This window comes from Nipponia nippon, unplaced genomic scaffold (assembly GCF_047370975.1).
Source record: "Nipponia nippon isolate SJK-2023a ecotype South Korea unplaced genomic scaffold, ASM4737097v1 scaffold_9, whole genome shotgun sequence".
NCBI classification, from domain to species: domain Eukaryota; kingdom Metazoa; phylum Chordata; class Aves; order Pelecaniformes; family Threskiornithidae; genus Nipponia; species Nipponia nippon.
In genome coordinates, this window is record NW_028262413.1 from 26,524,534 (window position 1) to 26,545,184 (window position 20,651).

Below are 20,651 nucleotides of genomic sequence, written 5' to 3' on the forward strand. Positions count from 1 at the left end.
CTTAAGTCTTCAGCTGTATTCTCATTTTATGTAGGTGTTTTACTTTATGGAGTTGTGGGGTTGGTTTTTTGTGTTTTTTTTTTGTTTTTTTAATTTTTCTATCTGTCAAGTCAAACTATTTTCCAGTATATGTTAGTTAACATGTATTGTCGCACAGATTATGTTATCACATGTACTGATTTCCCCATTTGCTTATTAAAACTCTGCTTGGTGTTCTCATAACAGTATACCAACTTAGTCAAGTAGTTACTCATTTATTATTTTTGTTTTATTTCTCTAGAATCCAGCGACTATTACTCGAATACTGCTTAGCCATTTCAACTGGGATAAGGAGAAGCTGATGGAGAGGTAAGCAGCCGTCTTAGCATGCAGCCACATTTTGCTTCAGACCTGCAAGAAAAGTTTATTACCGGATTAATGTGAGAATGGATGAATACACAGTATGTGGCAGAAGGATCTCTTGTGTAAGCTCTAAATGTTCCCCCTTTAGCAGCCTTTACCAGCTAAGAGCGACTCCTTGTTTTAATATTATTAATACCTACTAGACTTCAGAGAAGTTCTGGAAGTTAGTTGCCCCTTGGAGGAAGGGGTACCTTCTAGTTTGAACACATATAGGCACAGGATTTTCACAGGCTCTGGAAAAAAGCAAGCAGGAACAGGTTCCTGTTATCTTGCAACTGTTCCGGGTTTGGATTTAGTTGCTCTTGTATGTCATTCTAGCATGCATATTCCTGACATGTTTATTTGTTAGTCTTGCCAAGACTAAATTGTTCTTGACTGATAAAGGGTACTGGTAAAGTGCATCTGCCTTGTCTTCATCTTTGCAGCTCTAGGTTTTATTTAGCATGTGTGTAAATAATGGCTTGAATTTTGCCTCTCCCTCCCCATCAGAGCCGAGCATTTTATGGTTACTTCTCACCTTTGATTCCCAGCTCTTGGGGAATGTTGCTGGTAAAGGTACTTTTTATAGCGTGTTATTATACAGTGGAGGTCAAATCCAGCTACAGTCATAATGCACTTCCCCCTCCGTGCCCCCCCCCCCCCCATGCTAGCGTTGCTGTTGAAGAGACCGTGAGGGTGCTGGAGAATTCAGTTTACTTCTAGAAGCTGAGGGCGAGAATCAGTCTGGACCAGGCACAGCATAAAAGCAGTACAGGGACCTACTAGTTTTTATGGTCTTGGTTGGTCTTAACAACTATTGAGACACAAGTGGGTAGGTTGGGGGTGAGGGCAGAAGGACTCTGTGCCTAGTAGGATTGTTTGTTTGGCTTTCTCTTGATTACCATTTCCTTTGCCTCATGATCAGGGTATGAGGAGATAAGATGCTTTGTAGTCTGTAAAACCACGTGCAGAAACAATTGTTGGTAGTATTGTTGAATTGATAAATACCAGTTAACAGCCTGTAGGTTTTTTGTTTGTTTGTTTTTAGCCCTCTGTGCTGTGGGCTGAGCCCGTGTAGTTTGGTGCTCTTTCATGCAGGGTGCAAGTGTGGAAGAGCAACAGATTTTCAGTCTGCTACTAGATAGTTTTGGAGTTCAGATATTTCCACTCTCTTGGGATAATGGATTTAGGACACTTTTAGCCCCCTTTGTGTAACATTTTCAGTTAGTGATGGTGCTCAGGTATCTCATATTTTGTTTGGCCTAGATTTTTTTTTCTCCTGAAGTGATTATATTTTTTTAAGCTTTCTAGTCTTTGCTTTCTTTCCTGAGATTGACTTTTAGTTAATGTTGGAAGTACAAAAGCTTTGTGTTACAAATATAGTCACATTGAGGCTATTTTACTCTGGCTACAACTGTTAAGCATTCTGATTTAGTTCCTTCTCTATAACGTGTGTCTGTTCACTTCTTTGATTTTTTTCTTATGCTGGTTCTTTTGGTCAGGCTAAAGTTCACTCTCCTTGGCCATCTCCATCTCACTTTGAGATACCTCTACATAAGTGTACTGAAATGTCATCTGTTACTCAATAGGTTTTTTTTCCCTTCTCACTGAAAGCTTGTTTGTTAAGGCTGCCATCAGTTTAAAAAAAAATAATTGTGGCTGTGGATTTTTTCAAAGGAGGGTGTCAGCCACTTCTGTGTGAGGTATTATTGTTAAGGCTTTTACAGTTTCCAACCAAAACACTTTAAGTACATGTAGATATTTACAAAGTCCACAGGTAAACATTTACTCTTGGTACATATTCATTAAAATACTTATCTTAATTCTATAAGATTACCCTTGTGAGTAATGTAATACGTGACCCTTGCTTATGCCGACCTATTGCACACTAGTCATGGTTTTGGTGCTGATGTCCTGTTGTATTAGAAAAACATTAAAACATTTTTCTCTCAAGTAGCTGGTGCTGCTTTCTGTCACTTCTTCACCAAATAGCTTCCACGAAGGAAGGCAGGTGGTCACTTCAGCAGCCAGGATGCAAAACAATCAGTTCGAAATAGTGATGGAGCTGGCAATGGTGCCATGAGCTAGCTACAGCTCACATCTTTTTGCTAAAGTAGAGGTTGTTCTCATTCAGATGATTATGAAAAGCTGATTAAGGCCAAATTTAGGCTTAGTCAGTCTTCCAAAACAGAGACCACTTTTCAGACTTGTTTAGCTTTGTGTGTGTCCAGCAAATCTTATTGCAGCATTGTGCTAGTGTAAACGAGCTGAAAAACACTGGGAAGCATTCATGGTGAGATGGAGAGGCATGCTCTAATCGGGCAAAAAAATAAATCTAAACACTACTTTTTATTTTAAGGGCAAAAACCCCAAAACTTACTTTTTACTTGAAAGTAACGTTGTCCATTCAGTGTGTCTTCAGCGTCCAACCCAAAAAAAAGTCTTGTGTCTGAAATCTCCAGCTCGCTAATAGCTGAACTTGTGTGCTGGCTTGCCTGTCAGCGTGCACCCAGCGCCATGCCGGCTAAAGCCAGGCAGAGCCTGACCCTGGGGCTGGAGTGTCTGCTCGTGCTGGGGAGCCAGCAGGTAACTACTGCTATTGCACTTCTCACCGGTGCCAAGTAAAAGCGCTCACAGGCAGTGTTCTCCCACACCAAGTGAGTCCATGTTCTGCAACAGTGTTGGAGACACATTTTTTTTCTAGGGTACTCATACTTTAAGCAGTTGAACTGGTATAAATTTGGCCTCTTTTACACCTAATAACCATTAGAAAAATTTTTCCAGGAAATTCCTGTTGTCGCCTGTAGTCTGGGTGGGTTTAATGCTAGCTAAGGTGTAATGTTTGGGTGCAATTTTTGGTGCCTGATTTCACACCAAGTCAGAGCTTGAACTCAGTTGCTTAATGGCATATATTTACAGTGCCTAGCCACTGTCTGTTTTACCTTAGTTCATCGTGAGTCAGCATGACCTAACAGGCAGCCTTTATCAAACTTTGCCTGTGGTAAAGCAGATAAACCAAGTGGCTTCTTTTTTGGCAAGTGTTGAGTTTGATGAGGTCTGAGCTTGTGAGATGAAAATTTCTGTTTTAAAACATGAAAACATCTTCATTGCTTTTTTGTATTGTTATGCATATTTTTATAAGTGGGTTGTTATTGTCTGTGTCAGCTTTGTCATGGAGTAATTGCATGGCTTTATTAAGAGGGCAGATACATTGCAGGTATTTATTCCACTTATAATGAATAGCCACAATTGAAAAACTGCCCTATCCACTGGTGAGGAACTAATTATTTGACTGTGTCCAAAAGCAAAATTGGTGTTTTAGGGTGGATTTGTAGGATGGAAGTCAGTACTGGAGGAAGTACTTGAGTTAAGCTTCTAATGTGCTGCATGTGTTTTGGAGAATAAAGGTGTTAAATATTATGTTTTCCTCCATCTCACAAGCTTGGTTAATAGAGACAGGAGACTAGCAGGTGCAGATTGACCAGGTAACCTCAGAAATGAGTGAAGGAAGTGCTTTGGGTTATAACTTCATCTCAATTACCTTCCAGTTTTACAATGGCTGATAGCATCTGCACCTCCTGAGGGGAGCTTTGGGGATGAGCCTCCTCATGATGAAGAGACTAAAACACAGCTCTCCCACTTTATGTGCCTTCCCCTGGTCTTTTTTTTTTTTTTTTTTTTAAGTTATTCAGCTTGTAACCAAGGCCCAATTTAATCCCTGGAGGTACAGACAGAGGCATTGCAGTCCCTCATAGGTGCTTGTTTTGGTAGCCGCATGGTTGCCTTCCCTCTGAGCAGAGGACAGATGCCAGGATGACCTGGTGGCTTGGCTGCTAGCCCAGATTACCTCTTCCCCTTGCGTTCAGGGTCTGACTCCTCTCTATAGGTACCTGGCCGTCTGCTTTCCTTTGGACAAATAAGTGCTTAACACTGTTCAGCAGAGGCTGAACAGGTGAAAAATTGTGTATGGCAGGCGTTTAGATACCTTCTGCTGCGAGTATACTGATTCTCTGTCATTCACAAATGCTCTTTCACTAAATATCTCAAAGTGTGTACTAGAAGTTTTGGGTTTTTTTCAGTGAAAAAGCTTTTTATGTTTGATACTCCCTTGTATAGGATTTGATTATGTCTAGAAAATTGTGATTAGGCAGTTAACCAACAGCAGAGGAAATTTTGAGGAAATAAAGCAGCTGACAGCTTGATCCTTCTGCCAGAAAGACCTGATACTATTATGGACCTGGTGTTGGTAAGCAGTGAAGAAATCATAGAAGAACTTGAAAATAATTCACTGGTGTGTCTATTCATTTTTAAAGTAGCAGAGAAAACAACTTGGTCTGTGATGAAGAGAATGAATTTTGAAAAACTAATAAACTGGTTGTTGAAGTCAGTTGTATTAAGCAAAGAGTCTAATGTTGAATAGACCGTAACACTTCTTGAGTGTCAGAAGTGCTAGAATTACTGAATGTCTGCATTGCAAAGGGAGAAGAGGATAAAGGATTTAAAAGTCTGTTAAAGGTGCTGTGCTCTTCCCTAAGATTAAAATAAGGACCGAGCTACCAAGAAGTAACCCTTTAATAGTGAGAACTTGAGGAATGGCTTGAGGAAAAATGAAAAACCCTGGAGTTGTGAAGGAGGCGAGGAAGGAATTACAGGATTTTTCTCCTGTGTTTCATGGCAGAGATGGTGACATGCAACTATATGATATAAAATATGGGGCAATCATTGGGTTCAGCTATTAGTATGGTGTGTATGGAGTTACTTTGTTCAAAAGGGAAGTAGCAGACTAGATGGAACCTATTAGTAAGTCCCTTATTGGTTAATTTTGGGATGAATGTTTGTTAGTGTTAATGAATGACTTGGCACAAATCTGTTTGGAGGCATTTGGTTCAGAGGGGGATCCAGATGTCATACAGGAACAAAACCAGACAGCCGGGAGGATCCTAGCAATGAAAGTGGTACAAAGTTTCACAATAGGTCTCTTCAACAGAGAGATGGAAAAGAATGTGAGGTTTCTAGTAGAGATTAAAATGGAGCTGCTAACATGAAGGAGCTCTGGAGAAAGGTAGGCATCACTTAGGATGCATTAGGTGAGATATCTACAGGAGAAATGTAGGTGAAATTGTATGAGATCGTGGTGAAATCTTAACTGGGATTGCATTTGTTTTGGCCTCCTTGGGTTCAAGGAGGATGAATGGAAATGGAAACTGGTGGTTGAGAAGGTTCGCTGGGACAGAGAAGTGGAGAAATGTCATGCGAGAAGCTTATCTGCTGTGTTGGGAAAGGGTGTGAATTCAGGCTGCTGTCTGTGGGAAGAAGATGGGAAGGGCAAATGGATAGCTACTTAAATGGATGGTCTGTGATGCTTGAACAAGTGGGAAAAAGGTGTGGTAATAGGAATTAAAGAGTTGTTCCTAACCATTGAAGGAACTGGAACAGTCTTTTGAGTGGGCCCTCAGTGTGTTTGCATAAGGAGCGGTGGAGCAGTTGAGAGGTGTTGGACTTTACTCTGGAGTACCCATTGCAGCTGTGTATTTTTCAGGGAGATCAAGGTTTTCTTCTATGTTTTCTAGAGCTTCTATTTCCTTACTGCCCAGTGACAGCATGATTTTAAGTCTGAGACACATACATGCAAATAGTTGTGGAAATTACTTGCTCAGCGCATCCTGGCACAGCAAAGAAAGCAAATGCATTAGAAGAAAACAGCTTGTGGGCCCAGCACAGAGAAGGAGGAATACCCGATACCCTATTTCCCCTCAACACTGTTGAGGTTTACCAGTAGCAATCCCAATGAGCAGAGTGAATACTGTAAGAATTAAGAGTACAACAGAGTTAAGAAGGCAAAACTTAGCCTTTTTTTCTTAGTTTTATGTTTTCTCCCTCTTCTGCATGGCCCTGGCTGAGTCTCTCAACTGCCTCGTTTGCTTCTCTTGTCTAAGTGTAGGAGAGCCCAGGCACTTCTGAGATGGAAACCATTTAATATGAGCTATGGCTCTTGTACCGAAACGTAAGCACCTGCATGCTTTGCAGTATATTGGTGCTTTGGAAATGTTTAAATTGGTTAAGGACTCTGATCTATGCATATTATTTGAGTTACCTTTAACACTAGCCTTTAGCCCCCAAAAATACACGATGTCAAATCACGTACTTTCTATCTGTTGTTGGTAAACTACTGAAAGCCTGGGAAGGAAATGGTTGTTCTGAGTTAGTTACCTGTTGGTATTTAGAGGGGATAGGTAATTCCAGGTGAAAAGCAGTTGCAGAGATTTTGTAAAAACAGAACTGCCTGGTGCAGGTGGTAAAGTCAAGTTCCTGAGGTGGATATGCACACTTAAAAACAGCCCACCATTACAAATATCTCTGGTATTTCCATAAGCATTTAGCTGACCACAAATGCCAGTGTTAAAGTTGCATCATAACATTTATTTTCAAAACTATTTTCTTTGCAAACATCACACCCAACTGTTTGTCTGCTCTTTTCAAACGGAGGATGTTCTACACTGATGGTGCTGCATGTAAGAACAATTTGAAGTCTGGAAACCTTTTGTGGAGTTAATATTTATCCACGACCCTTTAATAAACAAATAGTGCCTATAATGAGACTGTACTCGCTGAAATTTTCTAGATATAAGTAATCCTGAAGGCAAACAAAATCACTTGGTTGAGTTAAATCCCCGAGCTAACATTGAAGAACAGTGGCAAAGCCTTGTGTTTGCTGCAATGCCAGAATTCACCGCTACCTTCAAAATTCAGTATCTTGAAAATTAAGATCTAGAGTATGTGAACTGCATTAAGAAACATATGAATCAGCAGTGAAATTAACCCTTTTGTGTAGCTCACAGTCTAAGCTCATGTTGTGCCTTGTAAAGACTCTCTTCAGCCTTGCCTGTGTGCTTAGCTACAGGGACAGTTGTCTGCTGGGAGTAAATTTGCTGGTCTTAAGTGTAAATGACTGCACCATGGTCAAATGTGGGTTTTTTTCCTAGGTAGGTGCCACTGTATGTGCATTTTACTTGCTGATGATGATGGGGTGGGGGGGAAAATACTTGTTTACTGGCATTGAGTGGGGGGATATACATGCAGGCAAGGCTAGCTGGTTAATTGTCAGATTTGATTAGTTCTTTGCAGCTGCTGCAGGATGGAGAAAGATATGTGGTGTCTTGATATTGGGAAGAGGCTGACCTGCCTACTCATGGTTCTTTCAGAACTGGTCCTCCTCACCAAGTTGAAGAGCTTTCTGTAAGACTGTAAACCAAAGCAGTACTTTTTTCCTTAAGGCAATAGGAAATAGAAAGAAAGTGGCCCTTCATCTCCCCCCAGCCAATTTGGCATCCTCCTTTCCACATGAGATATCTAATCTTTGGAAGCATTGTAAACCTGGAATTTTATTTTCTTAGGAGGTTGTTAAAATATCTTAGGTTGACTGGAAACAGAAGATACTCAAATGGCTAGGATTTTGGCCCAAGGGATGAACTGTGCAGGCTTTGGACATGTGCAAGGTGTTTAGTGTAAAATTGAAGACTGACCTAACTGGAGATCAGAGTCCTGATCCAGCAGCAGTTGTTCCCAAACTCTGGAGGTGCCTGAAGTGTGTGAAATGCAATCCTGTAGTTGCCTTAATTGGAGATTGGTAACCATGAGTAGAGTGCTCCATCAGCTGAACCAAGTGTCTGACCCTGCTGACGCATTTCTCCTTAGATCAGAGAAGGCAGTGCCAAAATTGAAGTTAGGACCTTTTTGGGGCACACTTAAGGTAGACTGAGTACACAGAGGAAAACGTGAAGTGCAGGAACTAGGGACCTGCTGAATCGTGAACCATGACTGATTGCTGATTCCTGCCTCCTCTTTAATGTTTTAGTGATTAGAATATTAGGGAAAAATGGAAGGCTTAAGCTGAAAAGAGAATTGAACCTGGGGGCATCAAACCTGTGCTTTGAGAAAATGTCCTGATGTCTGGACTGTGAAGTAAGACATTCTTGCTTCAGTTTCCTGTCCTGGAGCTTTAATGCAAAGAAATCACTGTGGAGAATCATGAATTACTTGAAATGCAGCTGAAGAATTGAAGGTATTTGAATTTTCAATTCAAGCCCAAATCTCTGAAATGATGTAGTTGTCTAATATCCACCTCTGTGGTCAGGGCCGTGTTGGTTATATTAGTGAATAGTTTGTTAAAAGTAGTGGGTGTGTGAGTTTTTTTAAGTATTTAACTCCTAAATAGAATTTGAAAAATGACTTAAAGGGAGGGCAGTTAAATTTTCATGTTCTTGTGTGTGTTATGCAGGTACTTCGATGGCAACTTGGAGAAGCTCTTTGCAGAGTGTCATGTAATTAATCCAAGTAAAAAGTCTCGAACACGCCAGATGAATACAAGATCGTCAGCCCAGGATATGCCTTGTCAGATCTGCTATCTGAACTACCCAAACTCGGTAAGTACCTGGCAGTCAAGGTGGTATCTGCCAGCACCTCTCCCAGCTTTGCTATCTGAAACTTAACATTTTGAGCGGAAGTCAGTAAGGACTTCTCCAACGGTATTTTTAAAAAGCCTTTGAAGTGAAACTGAGATTTCACTTTTTTCATTGAATATTCAAATCTGTAGTATATACATTAAAAAACGGTGTTCAAGATTGTTTCTTAATGCAGTAGACCTTGTCTTGCGTGCTGCAGCTGATCCAAGTAATGTGGCAGGGGACCACGGAATTATGTAGTGCTTTATGCGTTCTGTTTAATTCTTACTGTGTGGTTTCACAAACTTGGGGTTGTTTTGTTCTTTCTTTTTTTTTTTTGAACAAACCTCAAACAGTATTAGTTTACATGAAATGGATTGTATTTCAAATCAAATGATTATTCCTTCTGCAAAAACCTTTGAGGGTGCTGGGGTCTGGGCAGCAGCATAGTGAAGTTCTTCAGAAAAAAGCAAGCAGTAGATCAAGTGATTTTTACAAAGGTCAGATATCAATTGAGACATGCAAGTAAGTGATACATGAAAGAAAAAACACGTGGAAAGCATGACAGGCAAAGGGATTTACTTAAATAGAATGACAAGACAGGAAGTGGCTTATAAAAGTAGTAAATAATGATGCAAAATAGTCAAGCTAGAAAGCCTAGAATAAAACTGAGTAGGAGTAGAAGTAAAATAAAGTTGTGCTGTTCAGAGAACACAATCCATGTGGATGTCTTTGGGTCTTTATCGTATTTGTGCAATACCTTCTTAATCGTAGAAGATATGGGTAGAAGTGCTTGCTGGGGCTCTAAATTAGTCTTCTGGTTTGTGGTAAGATTGGTGATGGTCAGCTTTTTTTTTTTTGTAGCTATTCACAAATACTAAACTTTCCAATACATTAATCAGAGGTCCAGGCTTCTGCTGTGTTTTTGCTGTGACTTCCCAGCGGCAGGACATAATGATGGGAGATCCTGGAAGAAAATGAGATTAGTGGAAAAGCTCAAATAGAGAGTCCATCCATGGCTTTGCCAAAAGGCAGGGTGCTGACATACGTGAGGAATTCTTCCTTTATTGGATCTTACCGTTCCTGGTGGAGCTGTCCTGACCCTCCAAAACACCATAACATCTGCCTGACCTTTAAAGAGCAGAGCAGCCCTTGCGTAAGGCTTCCACTCTTGGTCTGGGTGTGTTTTATGAGCTTGCTTTTCAGCAAGAATGGAAATCATTATGAGCTTTGGGGTTTATGAGTAGCCTTGAATAAAGTACTATTGCTGCTGCAGCCTGACTGCAAGCCTTTTCCTTGCTCTGGAGCAGAGGAGAGCAAAGCCCAGTTTCAGGCAGCTGAGAATCTCAGTGTTAAGATCGCTATTGCTCTTGAGCCCATAACCACAAGACTTTGTGCATCTCCTTTTAAGCCTTATACACTGACTTCCTTTTTAGAGAATAGCTGCTAAGGAGAGTCGTTGCTTGCTTTCTATAAAGAAGTGCTTTGAATCAGAAAGCTTGAGAAATTTGTCTAGCTCTCTCCCTTATGCTAAACTTCTACTGTTTAATCGCTGCAGACTTTCCACATTGGGTAGTAAGGAAATAATTTTGATCTTATGTCCGGAAAAGGTTCTCTTGGAACCTTCAGATCTAGGTTTCATGTTCTTAATATATTATTCTCCTCCTTTCTAATGTAGTTGCTGTGCTGGGTGTGAACAATATGCCGAGCACTCACAACCGACAGGCCTATCCTCTGGCTGGGGATACATGTGCTGCCTGGGAAGCAGCTTTCTCGCTACTGGAAAGACCTGCACAAAGCACATTGATACCTCTTATTTTTTGTAGTTTTGTAGCACATTAAAAATAGTAGTGGCCCAGTTATTGGAAGAGCAGTTTCTTAGCTGGAACAGTGAGACGTTGCAAGTGAGCAGAGGTGTCTCTAAATTGTTAGTGTTGATTAAGTCAAGAGAGAACAGAGGGGAACCTCTCTGTTTCTTTGCCATATCCAAAGCTGCAGCATAGATGAAAACTAATATTTATTATTACTTTTTTAAAAGGCTGTAGTGTCTCTGTGTCTAAGGTGACTGTAAGCCATCTGGTTTGAAATCTGTTTTGAAGCTGTTTTTGGTGAATGTGAATTATAAATTCTAGGATAAGTTATGTTCAATACCTAACCTAAAATCTCAGCTTTTAAATCCTCTTGCAGTGGTCAGCTTTTATTTATTTTTTTTTTCGCTCAGAAAAAGCTGTATTTTTTTCCTGAGAGCCCCTTTCAGCCTATAGAAAGTTGGGAGTTTAGAGTAGCACCTGTTAAGAAATTTTACAGTGTACAGCTATTAGAGGAATGTAAGAGTCTTAAATATTCACCCTCTCATGGGGTGATTGCAGGTGGTATTTGTCTGCCTTTTAAAGCACATGTAAAGACTTCGTATTCCCCTTACAGTTTTTCTGTCATCTCCAAAGAATGGTGATTTGAGGTTTTGGGAAGCATCTGCAAAACGAGGCATTTGATGCTCTCAAGGCAGCCTGCACTCTGGTGGTTTGAAAACTTAAGGGAGATATTTTAGTCCCTCTGGGTCCCCATGAACCCATGTCAAAACCCAGTAGTTACTTCAGGCGAAACACTTATTGGTGAAGACAGGACTTGAGAGGGTGTTAGCTTTGCCCACCTCCTCTCTTGCACCTTGCCCTTCAGGTCCCATTTAAGAGGAAGGCCGCCGGGGTGGGGGTGTTTAGGGAACATCGTACTATTGTCCAAACTGTGTGTTTGTTCTAAGGACACACAGATGACTTAGTCTGTCAGTGCTGGCATTACTGAAGTAAAGAAGGAGAAGAGTGAAGCTGTCATGGTAAACACATCTTGGGGCAGCTGATCCCTGCTTTGGTCAGTTTGATGCTACCAGAAGAGCAGGGACAGGTATTGAATGGCAGCATGCTGCTGCTAGCACTTGGCGTTGCAAGAAAAGTAGGTGATGAGTATAGATAGGGTGAAAGTAGAGCTGTCCCCTGTGATAACGTGCTGTTTCAGAAGTCAGTTACCCTTTACACTTGGTGGTTTTATGTTGGCCTTTTTGCTTGCTCCCTTGACATCTGCTGTCAGCTTAGCCAAAAATAATTGGGAACTCCCTCAAAGTAAAGAAATGAGTTGAAAGATACTCTGAATTCTTTGCAGCCTGGGAGGAAGCGTGGTGGCTGCCTTTTATGTGGGCATTTAGCAAATCTTTTCACTGTCTGAAGTAACTGAAATGAGTCTTAAATGAAGATAGGTGCTTACATATGTTCTGTAGTGCCTCCCTGTGTGTGCTTGCTGCAGGAGTATTTAGGTTCATTAAGGGATGGTCCCCTTGTCCATGCTTATTTCCCATCACATGTGGAGAAACCATAATTCTGGGAAAAGTCAGCGCAATCTTTAGGCTGTGTGTGGTTGGCATCCCGAAAGTTAACAGATGTTGCAGCTTTTCTGTCATAACCCTGCATCTCCAGGGGACGTCACTTGGCCACAGCAGCATCTGTGGAGCATCAGATACCTTGTTAGACAGCTCAGGAATGGTTTAAAAATTGGAAGGTATTTTTCTTCAGTCTTGGAGTTGGTGTACCTGGGCACCCCATAGCTGTCAGCTTCCTCTCTCCTTGAGCTGTGGTGCTGACTGGGCACACCACTCTGATTTGTTGTTCCAGAGAAAGCAAAGGTTTGGGCGGGTATCTCTTTTCACCTGGAATGAAGTCAGATGCTCAGCTCACTTCTCGCTGACTGGTCAGGTCAGATTTAACTGCCTTGCTGCTCCTGGTAAGTGCTCTCTGACAGGACTGTGGGAATGGCAGGCAGTCGAGCCCGCTGGCTGTGGCATCACAGCACATTTCCAAGCCTCAGGTTCAAACCTGTACCTCTGTTGATGGCAGCAGTGCCAGATGAGTGTGAATCACAAAATGGCGAGGCTGTGGGAAGAACGTGCTAACAAGCACCTTCCCAAATGCTGTAGCATCAAAAGACGAGCATAACCTGGCTAATATGCCCGTGTCAGATGAACAAAATGGGTGATACGGTGGCTGTAATCTTGAGTCTGTAATCGTCAAGGAGGTGGTTTGGGAAGAACATTGTTTTCTTAAAATGGACTCTCTCCTTTTCCTAAATACCAGCATCCTGCTGCTGTTTCAGGCTGTTCTGCAGAGGATACCAGGTTTCTTTCATTTGTGGAGTTTCATACAAGTTGGTAGTATCTCAGGGTGGAGCTCTTGTTTTATCTTATTGGCTGAGAATAAGATGGTTTGAAAAGCTAAGCCATCAAGTAGTAACCCGCATAGTGGTACGAGTGAACTGTTTAAATATAGTTTGTGCTTGCCCCTGGCTCTGAGTATAAAATAACTTTAAGATGACCGGAGAAAAGTAACTTAATTTCAGTCTTCCCTCAGCAGTGTTTGCTTCTCCACCCTTTGTGTAACCGTTCAATCCCACATGGTATCTTGACAAACTCTGTGTAGGTGATGCATACACAGATGAAGTTGTCCTTGCTGCTGTCTGCAACAGCTAATCATTTTTGAATTGTATTTAGTAATTTACACCTGCCAATTAGGATCTTTAGTGTCTTCATCTGATGAGCATCTGGGTTTCAGAGGGAAGTTTACCAAGTAAGTTGGCAAACTTTATGCATACGCATTAAAAGCCTAAGTGGACACAATTCTTTCTATTTCTGTTGTTTAGTGCTCACCCAGTAATGCAGACTGCTCGCTGATCACTTACTGTTTGTTATAAAAGAGGGAGCTAAATTAGTGCCTGTGCATAGCTGGTGTGCATATTCTGGGACTTCTGGGCTGCACCCACATGTGGTAGCAAGCCAAGTGGAAAAATAGGAGGAAAGAAGACTCCATATCATCTTACAACTGTGACCTGTTTGGTGGAGTTGCATTTATTTTACTCATTTGCAAGAGTAAAACGGGAGAGCCATGCTATGCTCTGTATATACTCCTGAAACAAGGATCAATTTAAATGGGGAGGCAGGATGGAAGAGTCAGCCACACCTTTCCTTGCTGCTAGGGTTGGGGATTGAAGTCTGGCTTTGAAAGCATGACTAAAGCTGCATTGGCAATGTTCTGTAGTGGTGATGATGCAAAATAAATAGTAGTGTCTGAGGTTTGGTGTGGGGGATGAGAAATGTGATAAACTGCACAGCACCAGGAAGGGCGAAATGATCGAGTGAATCCATGTGATAAAATGATCCAATGTCTTGTGTTCTTTGTTGTTGCAGTACTTTACTGGCCTAGAGTGTGGACACAAGTTCTGTATGCAGTGCTGGAGTGAATATTTAACTACCAAAATAATGGAGGAAGGCATGGGACAGGTAAAAAGTCAACTCACCTACTTCATGACGTATCTCTGAAAATTCTGTGTATTGGAGAGGAGGAGGAAAGAAAAGGGACAATTCTTCCGCACTAAAGTTTAAAAAAACCCAAAAGAACAACAAAGAAAACCCAAGCCCCAAAGCTTTGGGGGCTGCAGTCTTTGCCGTGGGTGAAGCTGAAGGGGGAACTATATGGAGTTAATGCAGACATCTTTGCTCTGGGTGGGAGGAATCATGCTGTGCACAGTGGCACATCTGGGGCGTGATGATAGAGCCAGTGTACTATTTTTGCTATGGATTGTAGTGAAGTCTGTTGCCTTGCGATTCTTTGTGATGCAAAAAGAGGATAAACACTGTTCCTTTTAAGACCTTTTTGTATTTTTTCAGACCATTTCATGCCCTGCTCATGGCTGTGATATCTTAGTCGATGACAATACAGTTATGTAAGTATGATGGGTTGCTACCCCTTGGCTTTCCTCTCTTTTTTCCATTTTGTTATTCATGTGCTATTCAAATGTACTGGCTTACAAAAAAAACTGCATAGAGGCTTTCAGGCAGCAGAGGGGCTGGTCTTGAACTGTCTATTTTGATACTGGTATGTCTTGTAACTTCCTGTTTAGGTCTGAAAAATCCATGCCACAGTACTTGGAGGAAAGACTGACCAATTTGGTCAGCATGACAGCACAGTAAACACCAGGCAGTCTTTCCAAACCCTGTTTAATTGCTTTGTGCATTTTGTTTCCTTTGATTTATGTAGGAATTTAGGACTTCCTACCTAGGTCAACCCACTGGTTCACCAAGTCCTATAGCTATAGTTAATATGTGAGTCAGAGGCAAGAAGTCCTGTGTATGGTCTGATGTAGGCCGTGTATTTTGCGCTCTGATAGAAAGCTGTTGACCCTCAAACATAAGATTTGATTAAGCTGGTATGTCAGCCTCTGTCACTTTGCTAATTAAGTTGTCCAGCTGTAGGATGACTGCTCATACATGGTGGAGCAGTGAATTCCATGAGCTTCCTTCTCTTTTATATTGGGTGATGTTATTGCATGAGTAATATCCTTCATAATTCTGAACTTTGATTAAGTTCATTTTAATTCTTTATGCTAAAAAGCATCTTAATAGAAGCTTATTCTGTTACCTTATTCCTTCCTTCCTGAAGTCTGACTCACTCGTTGATATTAATTTGCTGGGTTTTATATCAGTTGCTTTCAGGCTAGTGATTTCCCTTATCCCTCTGCATTAGTGGCTCTGTGTTAGTCATGAAGTGTAGGCTGGATAGAAGTGGAAGTAGCTGAAATGTTTTCATGCCCTGTTGAGGGATGGCTTGTAGAGTTCAGTGGGTGGAAACTGAACTGAAGTTAGCATAATATCTTGAGCGACTTGATTGAGATTTTTGTTTACAGGAGTCTGAACTCAACTTGTGGTGTTGTATACTCTCAGGAAATTTCTTGAGTGTTTTCTTGATTGCAACAGTTCAAATAAGCTGTTCAAATAGTGAATGTAAGGTAGACTAGCTGAATTCAGTAGAGGCTGTGATGGTAGCAGGAGCAAGGAAAGGATGGAAGGAGACGAGAGCAGCACTGGCTTTTGTTGCTATGGCTTCTGTTGCTATTGCTTGATATTAGCAGTAGGTCTGACTATCCTTACGTTTCACTTCATGGCTTTTATAGCACAGAAAACCATGACACTGGGGTGAATCTGTGCAGTCTTCAACTCACACCATGTGCTGTGGGATTCCCCCCCACCTAGAAATGGCAGAGATATCTGAGGCTATGATAGTAAAATGGCATCTAGGTGTTAAAGCAAACAGTTCTCTTTGTCTAAGTAAAACTATAAATGTTTTGTGGAGGTTAAAATCCATCTTTCCCTGATCTTACAGAGGACACCTGGAATGTCTGGGGAGGGAGGTGCATTTTTTCACAAAAGCATAATGCTTTCCTTTAAAAGCAGAGATGGTCAGTCTTATGACATGGCATGAATAAAAATGCAAGTAATTCCGACTGGAATCTGTACCCCCTCCCATGGCCTTAATTATTCTCTTTTTAGGTTTTTTCCTTTTTACAAGGTCTCCAGGTCTAGGTTTCCAGGTTATAGGAACCTAAGATTACTGTGTGATGTATAGAGACATCAGTTTCTTTATCCATCAGGAAATGAAAGTAAATAGGCCAAGTTATTAATTTGCTCTCTTCTCGGTACTTGCTCTCAGCAAGGCAGTATATCTCAAAGTTGAATTATCTCCATACAAGTCCAAAGTTAGCAAGTCAGATGACTTTCCTGGATTTGTGAGTATTTAGCTAGCTTATTGTCGGTTTTCCTTGTTACTGTTGAGCTTAAGTAGGAAGATTGAAGAGAGGGTCCCTTTCAGCTCTTTCAAGACCTTCAAACTGGCTGAAGGTAATCTGTTTCTATCCCTTATTCACCCTTGCTAATGCTGCTGGTAATTACGTTAACCTATATGATGTTGATTTCATTAATAAGCAAGGCAGGCTGCCTTTATGACTGGTGTGTCTAATGACCGGTGCTTGTGGGTGGCAGCAGTCTGGTAATAACTTCTGAGAATCAACCCACTCAGTGGGAATGGATGGATTTTGGGTTCCTGTATGGAAGTTGTATGGAGTGCTGCCTCATTTTTAATCTTCCTTTGCATAATTGCAAATACCAGTGCTTCTGCATCGGATCAGAATGTAGTAAGGTCTTGAAGTAATTCCTTTGGGAAGGTGTTTGACATCTCACATGATGTGCATTTTGCTAATTCCACTGATTGGTGTCTTTGAGGAGTTTGCATTATCAGAATAGAACAAAAGTGCAAAACTTATGATCTGACAAAGGATTGCTGCCATCTTTGAGTGAATTTTTGAGATTGTGTAGTTCTGAACTGACCTGCCAGAAGAGATCAAGAGTTAAGTTGTTTTTGCAAGCAGTTTGCTTTTCCAACCTGGCTTCTTTGGTGCGGTTGCTTCTTTTATAGCCTGGCTCACAGAGGAATGTACCCCAAAGGGTGGTTCATGGGCACTGGGAATGGTTTTCATCTCTTAATTTCACTTACGGTTTGTCAAAAGACAATAATATTCAGAGTAAAGTTCTTGAAGGTCTTGACCTGAGTGGTACTATGAAAGTGCTGTTGAACCTAGAGCAAGTGAGGTTGCTAACATGGAGTGATCATAGGCAGTTTTGTAAGCAAAAAAACCAGCAGACTACATACTCTGTGCGCTCTGGTTAGCTATGGCATTACTCTTCATTTAAATTCCAGTTCCTGATATACAATAAATTTTTAAAGTAACATTTATTATGCCTAGCAGCTTGGGTATGGAGTAGGAAAGTGAGATTTCTAATTCATATTATAAGTTCAAATTGTTTTTTCATTCTTCAATAAGTTTCACTCCAAAATTGCAGGCTTGCCACGGACACAGGCCTGATGAGATGCTTTGTCAGCTGATTTGTTTTATTTTAGCACAGAGAATTTGGCTGCCATGTGCTATGTTTATGTAATAACCAGCATGTCGTTTGGTGAGGAGCTCCTCAGACTGCTAAGGGCGAGGATTTATGCAGCATTGCATCGTCACATGCTCTGTTCTTTAATGAATGTTGGCATGATAATGGGTGGGAGTATGCTTGATTTTTGGCTGCACCCTGAAATGGATAATCTATTAATTTCAATATTTATACGTGGTATGGCCTGTATAAAGCTGTATTCCACAGTTTGATTTAATAGAAGTACCGCAAAGTGCGTATTAATCCAACTTTATATTGTGAGTTTTTATATATGCAGAAGACACTTCAGTCATAACTGGAAGATGTACGTAAAAGTGTTCAGTAATACATAATTAAATTATTTTGAATGCATCTAGGCTGGACAGTCTGCAAATGGCTGCTGGGTCAATGTGTCCAGGAGAAAAGTGGTTACTGTGCTTTTAAAGGATTATTCTCTCTCGGTTTTTCTTCTGCTCGCCTGCTTCTGAGCTGACTGACTTAAATTAAGTCAACGTTGTGTACACCCTCTATGATGTTGAATTTAAATCAACTTTGTTTTTATGATAAATAGATTAAAACCACATTAACTTTTAACTGAAGCTGTACCATTCCATAGGAACCCAGATAACGTTAGATCTACCAAAGTTAGTAACCATACAACAGTTGTTCTGGAGCTTTTTAAAGGGATTTGCCACAAAACGTGCATGTTTAATGTAAATGAACTAATGAAATTGTTTGCTCTGTTTCTTGGGCTGTTCAGGAAAGTGTTGGTTTTTTTAAAAAAAAAAAAAAATCCCCACATCAACAGGTTCAGTACTTCTGAATTGCATGAGCTTTCTGTATGATTCTGAAGTTAATATTAAAAGTTAAATACCATAGTTGTAGATTTCACAGTAATGTAATATAGTAAATAAATAGAGAACAGGTAAGTACAAAAAAAGTACAAGCATAGAAGGAAGAATCAAAATAATTTGTCTGTCTGAACTTACTGGCTATGTATGGAAAAAAGTTTTCTACTATAAAAATTTTTCTGTGTTTCTTCCCTTTCCACAGGCGTCTGATCACAGATTCTAAGGTTAAATTAAAGTACCAGCATTTAATAACCAATAGTTTTGTAGAGGTGAGTGTTTTAATTGAAATATTTAATGGCTTCTAGGTTGTTTTGTTTCACACGGGTACCAAACTAGAGAAGTGAGGCTTGTTTATAACTGTATGCAAAAAATGCATAGTCTCTAATCATGTGTAACTACAAGTTAGAGGCTTTGCAGGGGTTATTTTATAGCCTGTTTAGTTACAGGTATAGTTGTAGGAAAATATTAAAAAAAAAAAATCTGCAGGACAAAAGACCTAGAGATATAGTAAACAGATAGTATTGGAATTAAAGTTGCAATATTGTTTTTAGCAAAATACTAATAGCTTTGCCACTTCAAAATTAAAATAAACCTAGAGGAAGGTGCTTTGGAAGATTTTTCCAGTGTCCAGTTGTACACGTTCAGATTCACTGTGGGGCCCAGTATGTAAGTTGTTACTGGGATCAAACTTTCGCTCCTTGTTTGAAGTGATGTTCGCAGTGTTTTTTTTAATGCAACACTGGAGACAAACACGTGTTGCAGGCTGAAAGACTGACAAGAGTCTAGCAGTGCAGACCCATATCTGGCTGCAGTACAGCAGGAACAGGCGATGAGATGGCGTTCAAGGGGTGTTATAAAGTGGTGCTTATAAAAAGCTAGTGTGTGTGGTGTGAGCAGTGTTTCAGAAAGGCTGTTACAGTTGTGGAAGAGATGGGTAGCTGCAAATGACAGATGCTTTTTTCAGTGGAAAGCTTCATAGCTTCATATTCTTCAAATGTTTTCTCTGGGTCAGCTGGGAGGTCAGCAGAAGTGTTTATGCTCCTCATCTTTCATAAGAGGCCATTTGGCAGTGAAGAGTTGACTATCATGTTCCTGCTTTCTTTCAGTAGAAAGAAAGTAAATGCTTAGATTGAGGAGACAGCACTCTTATTGCAGAGGATTGGTAAGACAGGAAGGACTGTGACTGAAGGTCATGGTTGAAAGAATGAAAAAGAGATGAAGGGCAGGTGGGGTCCTTGTGCAGCATCCTTTTTCTATTATGCTTTTTTCTTTTTTTCGTAGTGTAATCGACTGTTAAAATGGTGTCCTGCCCCAGATTGCCACCATGTTGTTAAAGTTCAATATCCTGATGCTAAACCTGTTCGCTGCAAATGTGGACGTCAGTTTTGGTAAGAACAATGAAGTAAAAGATGCTGATATTGCTTTTTACTTACTACCTTGAAAGTGTATTAGTATGTATTCTGTAAGTCTTTATATTGGGATGTGGTTTAGATGGTGGGAGAAGTATGGGGTGGGCTTCAAATGGTAAGCCAGGATTGGATACAGCTGGTTACAAAGCATGTCACTATGTAGTTGTTGCTCTCTGTCTCTCAGGCCTCCTTTGATGTGGAGACAGATCTAGCTTTTAGTGAGAGATGGCCTTCAGCTGAATGGTTTCAGATTAGGTGAGGTTCTTGACTGCAGGCACTGTAGAGAATCAAAGTGTATTGAGAGATATACTGCTCTGAAATGGCCATTGGGGGATTTGAGGGTTGCGGGTTTCTTGACATGTATAATGTTTCCTTAGGACTGACCTTGGTCTCTCAGTAGAACAACCCAGAAGAAAACTTCCATGGTGTTAACCTAGTTAACTAAGAGTGTAATCATCTGCCTTATTTGCTTATTTTCCCCTTTCTTTCACTTATAGCTTTAACTGTGGTGAAAACTGGCATGATCCTGTTAAATGCAAGGTGAGCACATCAAAGTTCTTTTCTAAATGCATGACTTGAAAAAGTTTAAAGTCCATTTATGTGCAAGATGTAGAAATGAAGCACAAGCTTTGCAGCTGTTCACATCAAGAAGCATAGTAGTTCACATGTTTAGATCATAGCGTGAGAAGAATCAGTGAAATCATATTGGATGCCTTTGGGATGCCTCAAAGTTGGACCTTGTGAAGGAACAGTGCCTCAGCCAGATGGGGAAATGTCTGGA

The 20,651-nt window shown here is 40.7% G+C and overlaps 1 protein-coding gene and 1 long non-coding RNA gene across 7 annotated transcripts in view; one reads left to right on the forward strand and one right to left on the reverse strand.

Annotated features, from left to right (window-relative positions):
- The window catches only part of ARIH1 (ariadne RBR E3 ubiquitin protein ligase 1), a 61,317-nt gene that overhangs the window by 25,858 nt on the left and 14,808 nt on the right, over positions 1 to 20,651 (forward strand). For all 6 annotated transcript variants that reach the window (XM_087743924.1, XM_087743925.1, XM_087743926.1 and 3 more), the window contains exons 2-8: positions 281 to 348; positions 8,660 to 8,804; positions 14,047 to 14,139; positions 14,527 to 14,582; positions 18,664 to 18,730; positions 19,743 to 19,849; positions 20,368 to 20,410. In XM_087743924.1, the coding sequence (XP_087600050.1) occupies positions 281 to 348; positions 8,660 to 8,804; positions 14,047 to 14,139; positions 14,527 to 14,582; positions 18,664 to 18,730; positions 19,743 to 19,849; positions 20,368 to 20,410 (579 nt within the window). The remainder of the gene's footprint in view (positions 1 to 280; positions 349 to 8,659; positions 8,805 to 14,046; positions 14,140 to 14,526; positions 14,583 to 18,663; positions 18,731 to 19,742; positions 19,850 to 20,367; positions 20,411 to 20,651) is intronic.
- Positions 239 to 4,616, reverse strand: LOC148050240 (uncharacterized). The gene is made up of 2 exons (XR_015701327.1): positions 2,762 to 4,616; positions 239 to 390 (listed from the first exon to the last, which is right to left on the reverse strand). It is a non-coding gene; the product is annotated as an uncharacterized LOC148050240 (long non-coding RNA).